This window comes from Panulirus ornatus, chromosome 64 (assembly GCF_036320965.1).
Source record: "Panulirus ornatus isolate Po-2019 chromosome 64, ASM3632096v1, whole genome shotgun sequence".
Taxonomy (NCBI): Eukaryota; Metazoa; Arthropoda; class Malacostraca; order Decapoda; family Palinuridae; genus Panulirus; species Panulirus ornatus.
The window spans coordinates 5,789,597-5,804,042 of NC_092287.1; the positions used below are offsets into that span (position 1 = coordinate 5,789,597).

Here is a 14,446-nt window from a genome sequence, read left to right on the forward strand (position 1 = left end):
GTTGACTATGCTGCCTCAGCTACCATTGAAAAAAAAAGTGTAAAGTAACGTAACAGGTCTCATAACATACATAGCCTGATTGATGAAGCAGCTCATTTGCATATGAAAGCAACCCATGCATTTTCTGCTAAGATAAAGAAAATTATAGAAGAGGGTGGTTGCTCCCTAATTAGATTTTTAAAGTGGATGGGAAAGGGTTGTATTGGAAGAAAATGGCACAGAAGACTTTTATGATAAAGGTAGAAAGGAAGAGACTTCTAAATCATTTAAAGCTAAAATGGATTGCTTCTCTCTGCTGCTTTGGTTGGAATACTTCCAGAGATTTCAAGCTGAAAACTTTATTGATGTATCACCGTAAGGCACCAAGATTTGCATAAAAGAGCATCATCCTTTCATTTTGCTGTCTGTTTAGAAAGGCAGGATAAGAATATTATTCTTTCAAGACTGGTTGTCTTCATGTGCTCATCCAGCTTAAAAAAAGTTATTTTGCTAAGGAAAACTTAGATATTAAAACTGTTACTCTTGGGCAGCATCTTCTCGACCTATAAATATAGATGACTAATATGCTAATGGAAAGGAAATTTTGTCACCAAAAGAAAGTGGATGAGACTGCTGTAGAGGAGTTACTTGCAGCACTAGAAGACGATTTGTTACGTGAAGGTTTGTTGAAATATCAATCACAGGAAGACAATTTGTTAAGTGAGGGTTTGTTGAAATTTAGATCACAGTGAGCTGAAGAAGAAACTTTTTGAAACAAGACTTTATTATTTTTTTTTTTTTAACAATGATCAAATCCAAGGAGAGACCATATTTTCAGTTGGTGGGCTGGTGGCTGAAGCCATCAGTTGTTATAAAGATATTCAATAGCAGAAGAAAATGAAGTTTGTCCATCTGTCTTTGGATCAGTTTTCATGCTCAAGCCAAAGCAAGAAGAGAAGCTGCAAGAGTCTACACATCCAATTTCCTGCACAACTTCTGCAGTTTCATCCATGGACAGTTTTGCCACACTCAGCTTACTTAACATTCACCCATCCCTCAACCCACTTCTTTTAAAAAGCTATAAGATTACTATTTGGTAAGTTTTCTTATTATTATTCTTATTTGGTAAGTTTTCTTATTTTCTTATTATGCTGTACTTTGTATTGATATTTATATGTATTTACATGTATGATACTGTGCTGTATATCAATTTGTATTGCGTTTCGTCTACTGAGTATGTTTGCTTTATAGCCAGAAATATTGACAGAAAAATACCACAAACAGTGCTCACCCTTTTATGCTTTTATAACACTGAGCCTTCCATATGCAGCTCAATTCTGGTCACCAAACTATGAAAAAGATTAGGGAAAACTTGAACATGTAAAATGACAGACAACAAAGCTAATTCCGTCTCTGGGATACCTATCATATGAAGAGAAACAAAGAAGATTATATCTCTTTTCTCTAAAAAAATGCAGACTTTAACAACATAAATCATGAAGATCTTGAAAGACAAGGAAATACAGTAACCAGGACAAGTGGAATAAAGTTGAAAATATTTTTTGATATATGCTTATCATTTCCTGCATGAGCGAGGTAGTGAGAAGAACAGATGACAGAATTTTAAAGGGGATATATATTCATATGTTTATTATTCTTGATTGCTGTCTCCAGCACCAGTGAGGTAGCACCAGGAAACAGATGAAGAAAGACCCATATGGACATATATACATACATGCATGTACACATACATATAAATTATTATTTGTATGGGTATGGTTGTGAGGCATGGGCTTTAGATAGGGTTGTGTGGAGGAGGATGGATGTGATAGAAATGAAATGTTTAAGGACAATGTGTGGTGTGAGGTGGTTTGATTGAGTAAGTAACGTAAGGGTAAGAGAGATGTGTGGTAGTAAAAAGAGTGGGGTTGAGAGAGCAGAAGAGGGTGTTTTGAAATGGTTCGGGCACATGGAGAGAATGAATGAGGAAATATTGACAAAGAGGATATGTGTCGGAGGTGGAGGGAACGAGGAGAAGAGGGAGACCAAATTGGAGGTGGAAAGATGGAGTGAAAAAGATTTTGTGTGATCGGGGCCTGAGCATGCAGGAGGTTGAAAGGAGGGCAAGGAATAGAGTGAATTGGAGCGATGTGGTATACCGGGGTTGACGTGCTGTCAGTGGATTGAATCAAGGCATGTGAAGCGTCTGGGGTAAACCATGGAAAGCTGTGTAGGTATGTATATTTGCGTGTGTGGACGTATGTATATAAATGTGTATGGGGATGGGCTGGGCCATTTCTTTCGTCTGTTTCCTTGCGCTACCTCGCAAACGCGGGAGACAGCGACAAAGCATAAAAGAAAAAAAAAAAATGTTTATGTGCGTGTGTGGGCGCTTATGTATATACATGTGTATGTGGGTGAGTTGGGCCATTCCTCATCTGTTTCCTTGTGTTACCTCGCTAACGTGGGAGACCGTGGCTAAGTATAATAAATGGTTCGGTCACATGGAGAGAATGAGTGAGAAAAGATTGACAAAGAGGATATATGTATCAGAAGTAGAGGGAACGAGGAGAAGCGGGAGACCAAATTGGAGGGGAAGGATGGAGTGAAAAAGATTTTGAGTAACTGGGCCTGAACATAGAGGAGGGTGAAAGGCATGCAAGGAATAGAATGAATTGGAACAATGTGGTATACTGGGGTGGACGTGCTGTCAATGGATTGAACCAGGGCATGTGAAGCATCTAGGTAAACCATGGAAAGTTTTGTGGGGCCTGGATGTGGAAAGGGAGCTGTGGTTTTGGTGCATTACACATGACAGCTAGAGACTAAGTGTGAATGAATATGGCTTTTCTGTCTTTTCCTAGCGCTACCTCACGCATGCCTGTGGGGGGCTGTTGCTATTTCATGTGTGGTGGGGTGACGACGGGAACGTATGATGGCAGCAAGTATGAATATGTACATGTGTATATATGTATATGTCTTTTTATGTATATGTAGGTATACGTTGAAATGTATAGGTATGTATATGTGCGTGTGTGGGCGTTTATGTATATACATGTGTATGTGGGTGGGTTTGGCCATTTTTTATGTTTCAGTATGCTACCTTGCTGACGCGGGAGACAGCAATCAAGTATAATATATAGATAAATATATATATATATATATATATATATATATATATATATATATATATATATTTTTTAAACTATTTGCCATTTCCCACGTTAGCGAGGTAGCGTTAAGAACAGAGGACTGGGCCTTTTTTGGAATATCCTCACCTGGCCCCCTCTGTCCCTTCTTTTGGAAAATTAAAGAAAAAAAAAAATGAGAGGGGACGATTTCCAGCCCCCCGCTCCCTCCCCTTTTAGTCGCCTTCTACGACACGCAGGGAATACGTGGGAAGTATTCTTAATCCCCTATCCCCAGGTTTGTTGAATGTGTTTGATGATAGAGTGGCAGATATAGGGTGTTTTGGTTGAGGTGGTGTGCAAAGTGAGAGGGTTAGGGAAAATGATTTGGTAAACAGAGAAGAGGTAGTAAATGCTTTGCGGAAGATGAAAGCCGGCAAGGCAGCAGGTTTGGATGGTATTGCAGTGGAATTTATTAAAAAAGGGGGTAACTGTATTATTGACTGGTTGGTAATGTATGTATGACTCATGGTGAGGTGCCTGAGGATTGGCGGAATGCGTGCATAGTGCCATTGTACAAAGGCAAAGGGGATAAGAGTGAGTGCTCAAATTACAGAGGTATAAGTTTGTTGAGTATTCCTGGTAAATTATATGGGAGGGTATTGATTGAAAGGGTGAAGGCATGTACAGAGCATCAGATTGGGGAAGAGCAGTGTGGTTTCAGAAGTGGTAGAGGATGTGTGGATCAGGTGTTTGCTTTGAAGAATGTATGTGAGAAATACTTCTGATTCATGTGAGAAACTGCAGAAGCTGGTGACTGAGTTTGGTAAAGTGTGTGAAAGAAGAAAGTTAAGAGTTAATGTGAATAAGAGCAAGGTTATTAGGTACAGTAGGGTTGAGGGTCAAGTCAATTGGGAGGTAAGTTTGAATGGAGAAAAACTGGAGGAAGTAAAGTGTTTTAGATATCTGGGAGTGGATCTGGCAGCGGATGGAACCATGGAAGCGGAAGTGGATCATAGGGTGGGGGAGGGGGCGAAAATCCTGGGGGCCTTGAAGAATGTGTGGAAGTCGAGAACATTATCTCGGAAAGCAAAAATGGGTATGTTTGAAGGAATAGTGGTTCCAACAATGTTGTATGGTTGCGAGGCATGGGCTATGGATAGAGTTGTGTGCAGGAAGATGGATGTGCTGGAAATGAGATGTTTGAGGACAATGTGTGGTTTGAGGTGGTTTGATCGAGTAAGTAACGTAAGGGTAAGAGAGATGTGTGGAAATAAAAAGAGCGTGGTTGAGAGAGCAGAAGAGAGTGTTTTGAAATGGTTTGGGCACTTGGAGAGAATGAGTGAGGAAAGATTGACCAAGAGGATATATGTGTCGGAGGTGGAGGGAACGAGGAGAAGTGGGAGACCAAATTGGAGGTGGAAAGATGGAGTGAAAAAGATTTTGTGTGATCAGGGCCTGAACATGCAGGAGGGTGAAAGGAGGGCAAGGAATAGATGTGGATCGATGTGGTATACCGGGGTTGACATGCTGTCAGTAGATTGAATCAGGGCATGTGAAGCGTCTGGGGTAAACCATGGAAAGCTGTGTAGGTATGTATATTTGCAAGTGTGGACGTATGTATATACATGTGTATGGGGGTGGGTTGGGCCATTTCTTTCGTCTGTTTCCTTGCGCTACCTCGCAAACGCAGGAGACAGCGACAAAGCAAAAAAGAAAAAAAAAAATATATATATATATATATATATATCTTTCTTCTTCCACACACTTTACCAAACTCCGTCACCAGCTTCAGTTTCTCACATGAATCCGCCACCAGCGCTGTATCATCAGCGAACAACAACTGACTCACTTCCCAAGCTCTCTCATCCCCAACAGACTTCATACTTGCCCCTCTTTCCAAGACTCTTGCATTTACCTCCCTAACAACCCCATCCATAAACAAATTAAACAACCATGGAGACATCACACACCCCTGCCGCAAACCTACATTCACTGAGAACCAATCACTTTCCTCTCTTCCTACACGTACACATGCCTTACATCCTCGATTAAAACTTTTCACTGCTTCTAACAACTTTCCTCCCACACCATATATTCTTAATACCTTCCACAGAGCATCTCTATCAACTCTATCATATGCCTTCTCCAGATCCATAAATGCTACATACAAATCCATTTGCTTTTCTAAGTATTTCTCACATACATTCTTCAAAGCAAACACCTGATCCACACATCCTCTACCACTTCTGAAACCAGAGTAAATGTGAATAAGAGCAAGGTTATTAGGTACAGTAGGGTTGAGGGTCAAGTCAATTGGGAGGTGAGTTTGAATGGAGAAAAACTGGAGGAAGTGAAGTGTTTTAGATATCTGGGAGTGGATCTGTCAGTGGATGGAACCATGGAAGCGGAAGTGGATCATAGGGTGGGGGAGGGGGCGAAAATTTTGGGAGCCTTGAAAAATGTGTGGAAGTCGAGAACATTATCCCGGAAAGCAAAAATGGGTATGTTTGAAGGAATAGTGGTTCCAACAATGTTGTATGGTTGCGAGGCGTGGGCTATGGATAGAGTTGTGCGCAGGAGGATGGATGTGCTGGAAATGAGATGTTTGAGGACAATGTGTGGTGTGAGGTGGTTTGATCGAGTAAGTAACGTAAGGGTAAGAGAGATGTGTGGAAATAAAAAGAGCGTGGTTGAGAGAGCAGAAGAGGGTGTTTTGAAATGGTTTGGGCACATGGAGAGAATGAGTGAGGAAAGATTGACCAAGAGGATATATGTGTCGGAGGTGGAGGGAACGAGGAGAAGAGGGAGACCAAATTGGAGGTGGAAAGATGGAGTGAAAAGGATTTTGTGTGATCGGGGCCTGAACATGCAGGAGGGTGAAAGGAGGGCAAGGAATAGAGTGAATTGGAGCGATGTGGTATACAGGGGTTGACGTGCTGTCAGTGGATTGAATCAAGGCATGTGAAGCGTCCGGGGTGAACCATGGAAGGCTGTGTAGGTATGTATATTTGCGGGTGTGGACGTGTGTATGTACATGTGTATGGGGGGGATTGGGCCATTTCTTTCGTCTGTTTCCTTGCGCTACCTCGCAAACGCGGGAGACAGCGACAAAGTATAAAAAAAAAAAAAAATATATATATATATATATATATATATATATATATATATATATATATATATATATATATATATATACTTAGAAAAGCAAATGGATTTGTATGTAGCATTTATGGATCTGGAGAAGGCATATGATAGAGTTGATAGAGATGCTCTGTGGAAGGTATTAAGAATATATGGTGTGGGAGGAAAGTTGTTAGAAGCAGTGAAAAGTTTTTATCGAGGATGTAAGGCATGTGTACGTGTAGGAAGAGAGGAAAGTGATTGGTTCTCAGTGAATGTAGGTTTGCGGCAGGGGTGTGTGATGTCTCCATGGTTGTTTAATTTGTTTATGGATGGGGTTGTTAGGGAGGTAAATGCAAGAGTCTTGGAAAGAGGGGCAAGTATGAAGTCTGTTGGGGATGAGAGAGCTTGGGAAGTGAGTCAGTTGTTGTTCGCTGATGATACAGCGCTGGTGGCTGATTCATGTGAGAAACTGCAGAAGCTGGTGACTGAGTTTGGAAAAGTGTGTGGAAGAAGAAAGTTAAGAGTAAATGTGAATAAGAGCAAGGTTATTAGGTACAGTAGGGTTGAGGGTCAAGTCAATTGGGAGGTGAGTTTGAATGGAGAAAAACTGGAGGAAGTGAAGTGTTTTAGATATCTGGGAGTGGATCTGGCAGCGGATGGAACCATGGAAGCGGAAGTGGATCATAGGGTGGGGGAGGGGGCGAAAATCCTGGGGGCCTTGAAGAATGTGTGGAAGTCGAGAACATTATCTCGGAAAGCAAAAATGGGTATGTTTGAAGGAATAGTGGTTCCAACAATGTTGTATGGTTGGGAGGCGTGGGCTATGGATAGAGTTGTGCGCAGGAGGATGGATGTGCTGGAAATGAGATGTTTGAGGACAATGTGTGGTGTGAGGTGGTTTGATCGAGTGAGTAACGTAAGGGTAAGAGAGATGTGTGGAAATAAAAAGAGCGTGGTTGAGAGAGCAGAAGAGGGTGTTTTGAAGTGGTTTGGGCACATGGAGAGGATGAGTGAGGAAAGATTGACCAAGAGGATATATGTGTCGGAGGTGGAGGGAACAAGGAGAAGAGGGAGACCAAATTGGAGGTGGAAAGATGGAGTGAAAAAGATTTTGTGTGATCGGGGCCTGAACATGCAGGAGGGTGAAAGGAGGGCAAGGAATAGAGTGAATTGGAGCGATGTGGTATACCGGGGTTGACGTGCTGTCAGTGGATTGAAGCAGGGCATGTGAAGCGTCTGGGGTAAACCATGGAAAGCTGTGTAGGTATGTATATTTGCGTGTGTGGACGTATGTATATACATGTGTATGGGGGGGGGTTGGGCCATTTCTTTCGTCTGTTTCCTTGCGCTACCTCGCAAACGCGGGAGACAGCGACAAAGTATAATAATAATGATAATAATATATATATATATATATATATATATATATATAACATGAATTCTGTAATCTGCAAAGTCAGAGATAAATCTTGTTATGCATTCACTATGCATATTACCACCTCAGTACAGAACTAATGAATGTATACACTAATCCAAAAGTCATCCTAATAGCTGAATTTTGTGAGAGTGATATTTGTACAACTGTCCCTGTAGTAGAGCTGTACCAATATGGTTATGTTTTAAGCAAACTCATGAAAATATTGGAGTGGTTTTCATCTTCCTTGTCATCACTTTATTTTGCCTCTGAAAATATAATTAGATTGTTCCTTACACATCCAGATTACTTAAGCAGTCTCTTGCATATTTGTCATAAATCTTTCTCATTTCATTTTACACATTAATTTGTCTAATTACTAAACACCCTTTCAGGAAATGTATTTTCATCACTTTATTTATTTGGACTTCTGTTTCTGTGACCCATTTAAAAGATTTTTACTTTCTTGTTAAAGCTTGTGACACATGTAATTTTCTGTCTTGACAGGTGAAATCATCCACAATGCAGGAAATGATGCGTCTCCTGGTAACATCTGGTGTATCAAGTCATAGCCATCCAGCTGTCACTCTCCAGTTTTTTGAGTGTGTAGCACGATATGAAAAGTTCTTCTCTTGTGAACCTCAATATATCCTAGGAATTCTTGCAGCTTTCCTTGACTCTCGGGGAATGAGGAATAGGACCCCAAGGGTAAGACATTATCATAACTGTAGTTGTGATATGCACTGTGCTCTTTTATTGAAATTTTGTCTCTGTTGTTGAAATATTTAAGTATATTCTAAGTTTTTTCACTTATAATGCCTTTTACAGTGATGTCACAGCAACATGACATTGGAAACATTTGGTAGAAGTAGTGGGTAAGAGCATTAGATAGTAGTAGTCAGTAGGAACATTAGGTACGAGCCTCTGCAAACACTGCAGTAGATTGCCCTCTGCCAGTGGCCTGTTAAGGGTGAGGCACTAAAGGCTAAGAAGTGGCGCTGGAGTTCACTAGTTATGAAGACTGTTGCCGACACTACCCCTTGAGGGCATTCCAATTGGAACAGGCATCAGAGATCATTATATTCCAGTTCTTGTTGGTCATCTTGTAAGGTACAACAAGATTTCATGTTCTTAGTAAGCCATAAAAGAGAGAGATACCTAACTTGAAATGTTGAAGTGGGCAATATAAAGGCCAAACATATCAACAGACATGAATATCACCTACTGAAGTGAATAAACTTACTTTGGAAGGCTTGACAAACCATTCATGCTCTACCTCCACCAACTTCAACACCAGCATTCTCATTGAGAATCATTATTTATGTTAATTATAAAGTGGAGAACTATACTTCAAGAAAACAACAGACATGTATTTGGGGAGGAAACATTGTTCCTTTGAGGGAAGTAGTTTTCCATAGCAGTAAGCGAAGGTGGCATGCACCACTGCACAGACAGCAAGTGTGTGTGATGACTGATTTGTGAGTTAACAGATACCTTGATAATGTTGGTCCACAATGATGTGGGGTAGGCAAAATCTTCATAACTCACAGGAAAAGTAAAAGAATATTTTTGCAGATTTTCATATATTTTCCTAGACTTCTTGAGGGGAATAACAAAAGAATATTACATGGAAGTATTTTTTTTTTTTTTTATTATACTTTGTCGCTGTCTCCCGCGTTTGCGAGGTAGCGCAAGGAAACAGACGAAAGAAATGGCCCAACCCCCCCCCCCATACACATGTATATACATACGTCCACACACGCAAATATACATACCTACACAACTTTCCATGATTTACCCCAGACACTACACATGCCTTGATTCAATCCACTGACAGCACGTCAACCCCGGTATACCACATCGCTCCAATTCACTCTATTCCTTGCCCTCCTTTCACCCTCCTGCATGTTCAGGCCCTGATCACACAAAATCTTTTTCACTCCATCTTTCCACCTCCAATTTGGTCTCCCTCTTCTCCTCGTTCCCTCCACCTCCGACACATATATCCTCTTGGTCAATCTTTCCTCACTCATTCTCTCCATGTGCCCAAACCACTTCAAAACACCCTCTTCTGCTCTCTCAACCACGCTCTTTTTATTTCCACACATCTCTCTTACCCTTACGTTACTCACTCGATCAAACCACCTCACACCACACATTGTCCTCAAACATCTCATTTCCAGCACATCCATCTTCCTGCGCACAACTCTATCCATAGCCCACGCCTCGCAACCATACAACATTGTTGGAACCACTATTCCTTCAAATATACCCATTTTTGCTTTCCGAGATAATGTTCTCGACTTCCACACATTCTTCAAGGCCCCCAGAATTTTCGCCCCCTCCCCCACCCTATGATCCACTTCCGCTTCCATGGTTCCATCCGCTGCCAGATCCACTCCCAGATATCTAAAACACTTCACTTCCTCCAGTTTTTCTCCATTCAAACTCTCCTCCCACTTGACTTGACCCTCAACCCTACTGTACCTAATAACCTTGCTCTTATTCACATTTATTCTTAACTTTCTTCTTCCACACACTTTACCAAACTCAGTCACCAGCTTCTGCAGTTTCTCACATGAATCAGCCACCAGCGCTGTATCATCAGCGAACAACAACTGACTCACTTCCCAAGCTCTCTCATCCCCAACAGACTTCATACTTGCCCCTCTTTCCAAAACTCTTGCATTTACCTCCCTAACAACCCCATCCATAAACAAATTAAACAACCTTGGAGACATCACACACCCCTGCCGCAAACCTACATTCACTGAGAACCAATCACTTTCCTCTTCCTACACGTACACATGCCTTACATCCTCGATAAAAACTTTTCACTGCTTCTAACAACTTTCCTCCCACACCATATATTCTTAATACCTTCCACAGAGCATCTCTATCAACTCTATCATATGCCTTCTCCAGATCCATAAATGCTACATACAAATCCATTTGCTTTTCTAAGTATTTCTCACATACATTCTTCAAAGCAAACACCTGATCCACACATCCTCTACCACTTCTGAAACCACACTGCTCTTCCCCAATCTGATGCTCTGTACATGCCTTCACCCTCTCAATCAATACCCTCCCATATAATTTACCAGGAATACTCAACAAACTTATACCTCTGTAATTTGAGCACTCACTCTTATCCCCTTTGCCTTTGTACAATGGCACTATGCACGCATTCCGCCAATCCTCAGGCACCTCACCATGAGTCATACATACATTAAATAACCTTACCAACCAGTCAACAATTCAGTCACCCCCTTTTATAATAAATTCCACTGCAATACCATCCAAACCTGCTGCCTTGCCAGCTTTCATCTTCCGCAAAGCTTTCACTACCTCTTCTCTGTTTACCAAATCATTTTCCCTAACCCTCTCACTTTGCACACCACCTCGACCAAAACACCCTATATCTGCCACTCTATCATCAAACACATTCAACAAACCTTCAAAATACTCACTCCATCTCCTTCTCACATCACCACTACTTGTTATCACCTCCCCATTTGCGCCCTTCACTGAAGTTCCCATTTGCTCCCTTGTCTTACGCACTTTATTTACCTCCTTCCAGAACATCTTTTTATTCTCCCTAAAGTTTAATGATACATGTACATGGAAGTACATGAAAGAATTTAAAAGGAACAAGGCTCCTAGCTTGACCCACCAATACCTGAAGAAGTAGACTGCACCTGACTCACTGGCATTAGAACAATATGGTGCCTAACCCTACCTCACATGAATTCAGTCCAGGCAGTGGTGAGTCATGAAGATGTACCATAATGTATGAATAATGTGTGAATGAAGTTGTTACAGTATTGTTAACAAAGCACAGCCTATGCTTATCTTTGAAAGCTTACTAATAGTTTTACCATATTGTTATTCAAACATTGTTTATTTGAGTTATTAATGGATACCTGTATTTCAGGAAAACAACAGGCCCATAGGTGGGTAGGAAGCTGTGTTCCTTTTGGGGAAGGAAAGCTCTTTGGGGAAATAGTGTTCGTTGGTGGATAGTGAAGGTAGCATGCTCTGTTCTGTAGACAGCAAGTTAACATGTACCATCATCATCATCCACAATGGATAGGCAAAATTTTGTTAACTCAGAAGAAATGAAAGAACATCTTCCCATGTTTCAATCTGTTTTTCGATACCTCTTTGGGGAAAGTAACAAACAACTTTTATATGGAGGTATATGAACAGATCTAAAAGGGACAGAGGTCCCATCCTGACCCACTGTTACCCAAGGAACAAGGTGCCTAACCCGACATTACATGAATTCAGTTCGGGCTATTGTTAGTTATGAAGACATGCTATACTTTACTTGAGGAAAATAACAGCCCCATAATTGGGAAGGAAGCACTGTTGCTCAGGGGAATTAATGTCCTTTGGTGGTGTACACTGCTCTGTAGACAGTGACAGTGAGTTGTGCTAAATTCAGCTTTATTTTAGCTATGATGTAATACCTACAGTCTACACAGAAAGTAAAGGCATGAGCTGATTTTTTTTTTATTATTATTATTCATACTCTAATGGCATTTTTTCCATATAGTTCTCTTCAGTAGGTTCTTACCTAACACATGAACTAATGATTATCTACCATTCCAAAAGAATATATAGCAAATCCTTACCTGGCCTATAAGCAGAAACATGTCTGTCACTTTCTGTATGCTTTATATAGTTGGGTTATGATACTGCATGATTTAGGTACAAAAAAAGTTTATGTAGCAGTGAATTGCATTATGTCTTCACATCCATTTCCATGTAAGTAAATGGTTAAGGACCATAGAGGAAAGAAACAAACATGAAATACACTCAAAACATTTTGTGAGTAATGGAAATAATGTACCAAATAACACTATGTTACCCAAGAAATAAGAATTATCTGTAACACTTAAGAATGATCTATAATGCGTACAGAAAAAGTTAGACAGGTATGTCCCCATTTCTTACATCTCCGTTCCTTTGAGGCCCTGGAATAGTCAAGATAATGTTTAGTCTTATAGTCTTTGTGGATGTGGATGATTAGTAGTTCAAGGAATAGGAAGAACCTACAGAAGGGCTCTATATAGAAAAATTATCTGTATAAGTGAAACGCAGTTTATCGTTCACAGATGAATGTTTTTAACTGATATATGATTCTCGTCTACCAGAATTGCATATGTGTCATGCACTTCATTGGCAACCCACAGCATGCAGCCAGCCATGCTTTTGTTACACTGTGACCACCCATATTATACCAATAATGAAAAAATGGGAGTAATTTAGGTGCTTGTGCCATATGGAAATTTTGTTGAACCACGCTGTATCATGACACTACTGTATATTATTTTCATTGCTTTGATAACATTTTGTGTATTATTTCTTCATGTTTTGAGTATATACCCCCACCCCCAGTTCCCAACCCCTTACATGGAAATGGATGTCACAAAGATGTGATTTGCTCAAGAGTGAAATTTTTTGGTACCTTTCTTATTCTATATTGTGACCCAGCTGTCTTCCCAGTTACCAGTATTTTTCACTACACAACTCCACAAGCTATTTACAATTTGATTCACAACTCTGAGAACCCTATGCCTCCAAATTATACCCTAAAGTGCACATTACCCACTGTTACATTCAAATCACCCATCACTCATATCTGATCCATCTTATGAGAATTGCTGACACACACAGCTCCTTACAAAACACTCTCCTCTCTTCCTCAGTTTCCTTGTGGCCATGTGCATAAGCACTAATCACCTACCTCTTGTAATCCACTGTCATTTTTACCTACATCAGTCTGGGGCTTACTTCCTTACACTCTTTCACACATTCCCACAACTTCATCAGCAGAAGTGTTGACCTTTCTTTAACTCATGCTCTCATCTTGATTTTACCCCTAAAACATTTCCAAACCAATTCTTGCCCCTTCCCTTTGAGCTTTGTTTCAGCCAGAGCTAGAACATCCAGTTTCCCATCCTCAGCCTTACTTCCTGTGTGCCTTTTTGCATATTGCTTCATGTGTGTTATAAAGCAATTTGACATAAGGTTGAGGTCATTCCTTGATTATCCTCAGATTGTTGTTAAGGAAGTTGTTAGGTGTGTGACAGTGGAGATAAAAGTCCATCAAGTAAGACAGGCAGTGTGCTGTTAACTAACCTTACCTTTCCTGCTAATTCTTGTTATGGGTACTTTTATTTAGGTAGGTACTCTTATTATCATATGTCTCTGTCATTAATTTATATACTTTTTCCTTGAAAGGTCCGCAGTAGAGCAAGTTACTTGTTCTCACGCATTGTTCGCTGCCTCAAAAACCACATTTTGGGTTACACCGAAGAAATTCTAAGTCAGCTTACAGAGCTGTTGGTGATGGCACCTCCTGACAATGGCCAAAGTAAGTGTCAGATGAAAGTCTTAGACCTTTTAAGTTTTTTTTTTTATCTCTCAGTCTCTCTCACTTGAGGTGGCAAGGCATTGCATCAATTTTATTTGCTTTGCTATGCCATCATTTGTGACTTAGCAGCTGCTGAGTTTTGTGCTTTTAGTGAGCATTTCTTTTAGATATTGAGCCACAGTGGAATTGTATGTAGAAAGGAATGTGATTATTGTATTTGAGAAGCTTTGTTATCAGGCATGAATTGAACTTCCATGTGAAGGGTTCATGGAAACAGAACTCAGTTTAGCAGAGGGATGAATGATTACGGAATGGGTGAATAACCATTACATTCACCAGAGAGAAATGGCCTCTGTTTATTTGATGACTGGTTCCCGAAAAGACCTAATCAAATGACAAGAAAACCATTATTAA

General features: G+C 40.5%; 1 protein-coding gene across 3 annotated transcripts in view; it reads left to right on the forward strand.

Annotated features, from left to right (window-relative positions):
• LOC139746195 (exportin-T-like) overlaps positions 1–14,446 on the forward strand; it is a 68,835-nt gene that overhangs the window by 26,717 nt on the left and 27,672 nt on the right. For all 3 annotated transcript variants that reach the window (XM_071657121.1, XM_071657123.1, XM_071657122.1), the window contains exons 13-14: positions 8,155–8,355; positions 13,900–14,032. In XM_071657121.1, the coding sequence (XP_071513222.1) occupies positions 8,155–8,355; positions 13,900–14,032 (334 nt within the window). The remainder of the gene's footprint in view (positions 1–8,154; positions 8,356–13,899; positions 14,033–14,446) is intronic.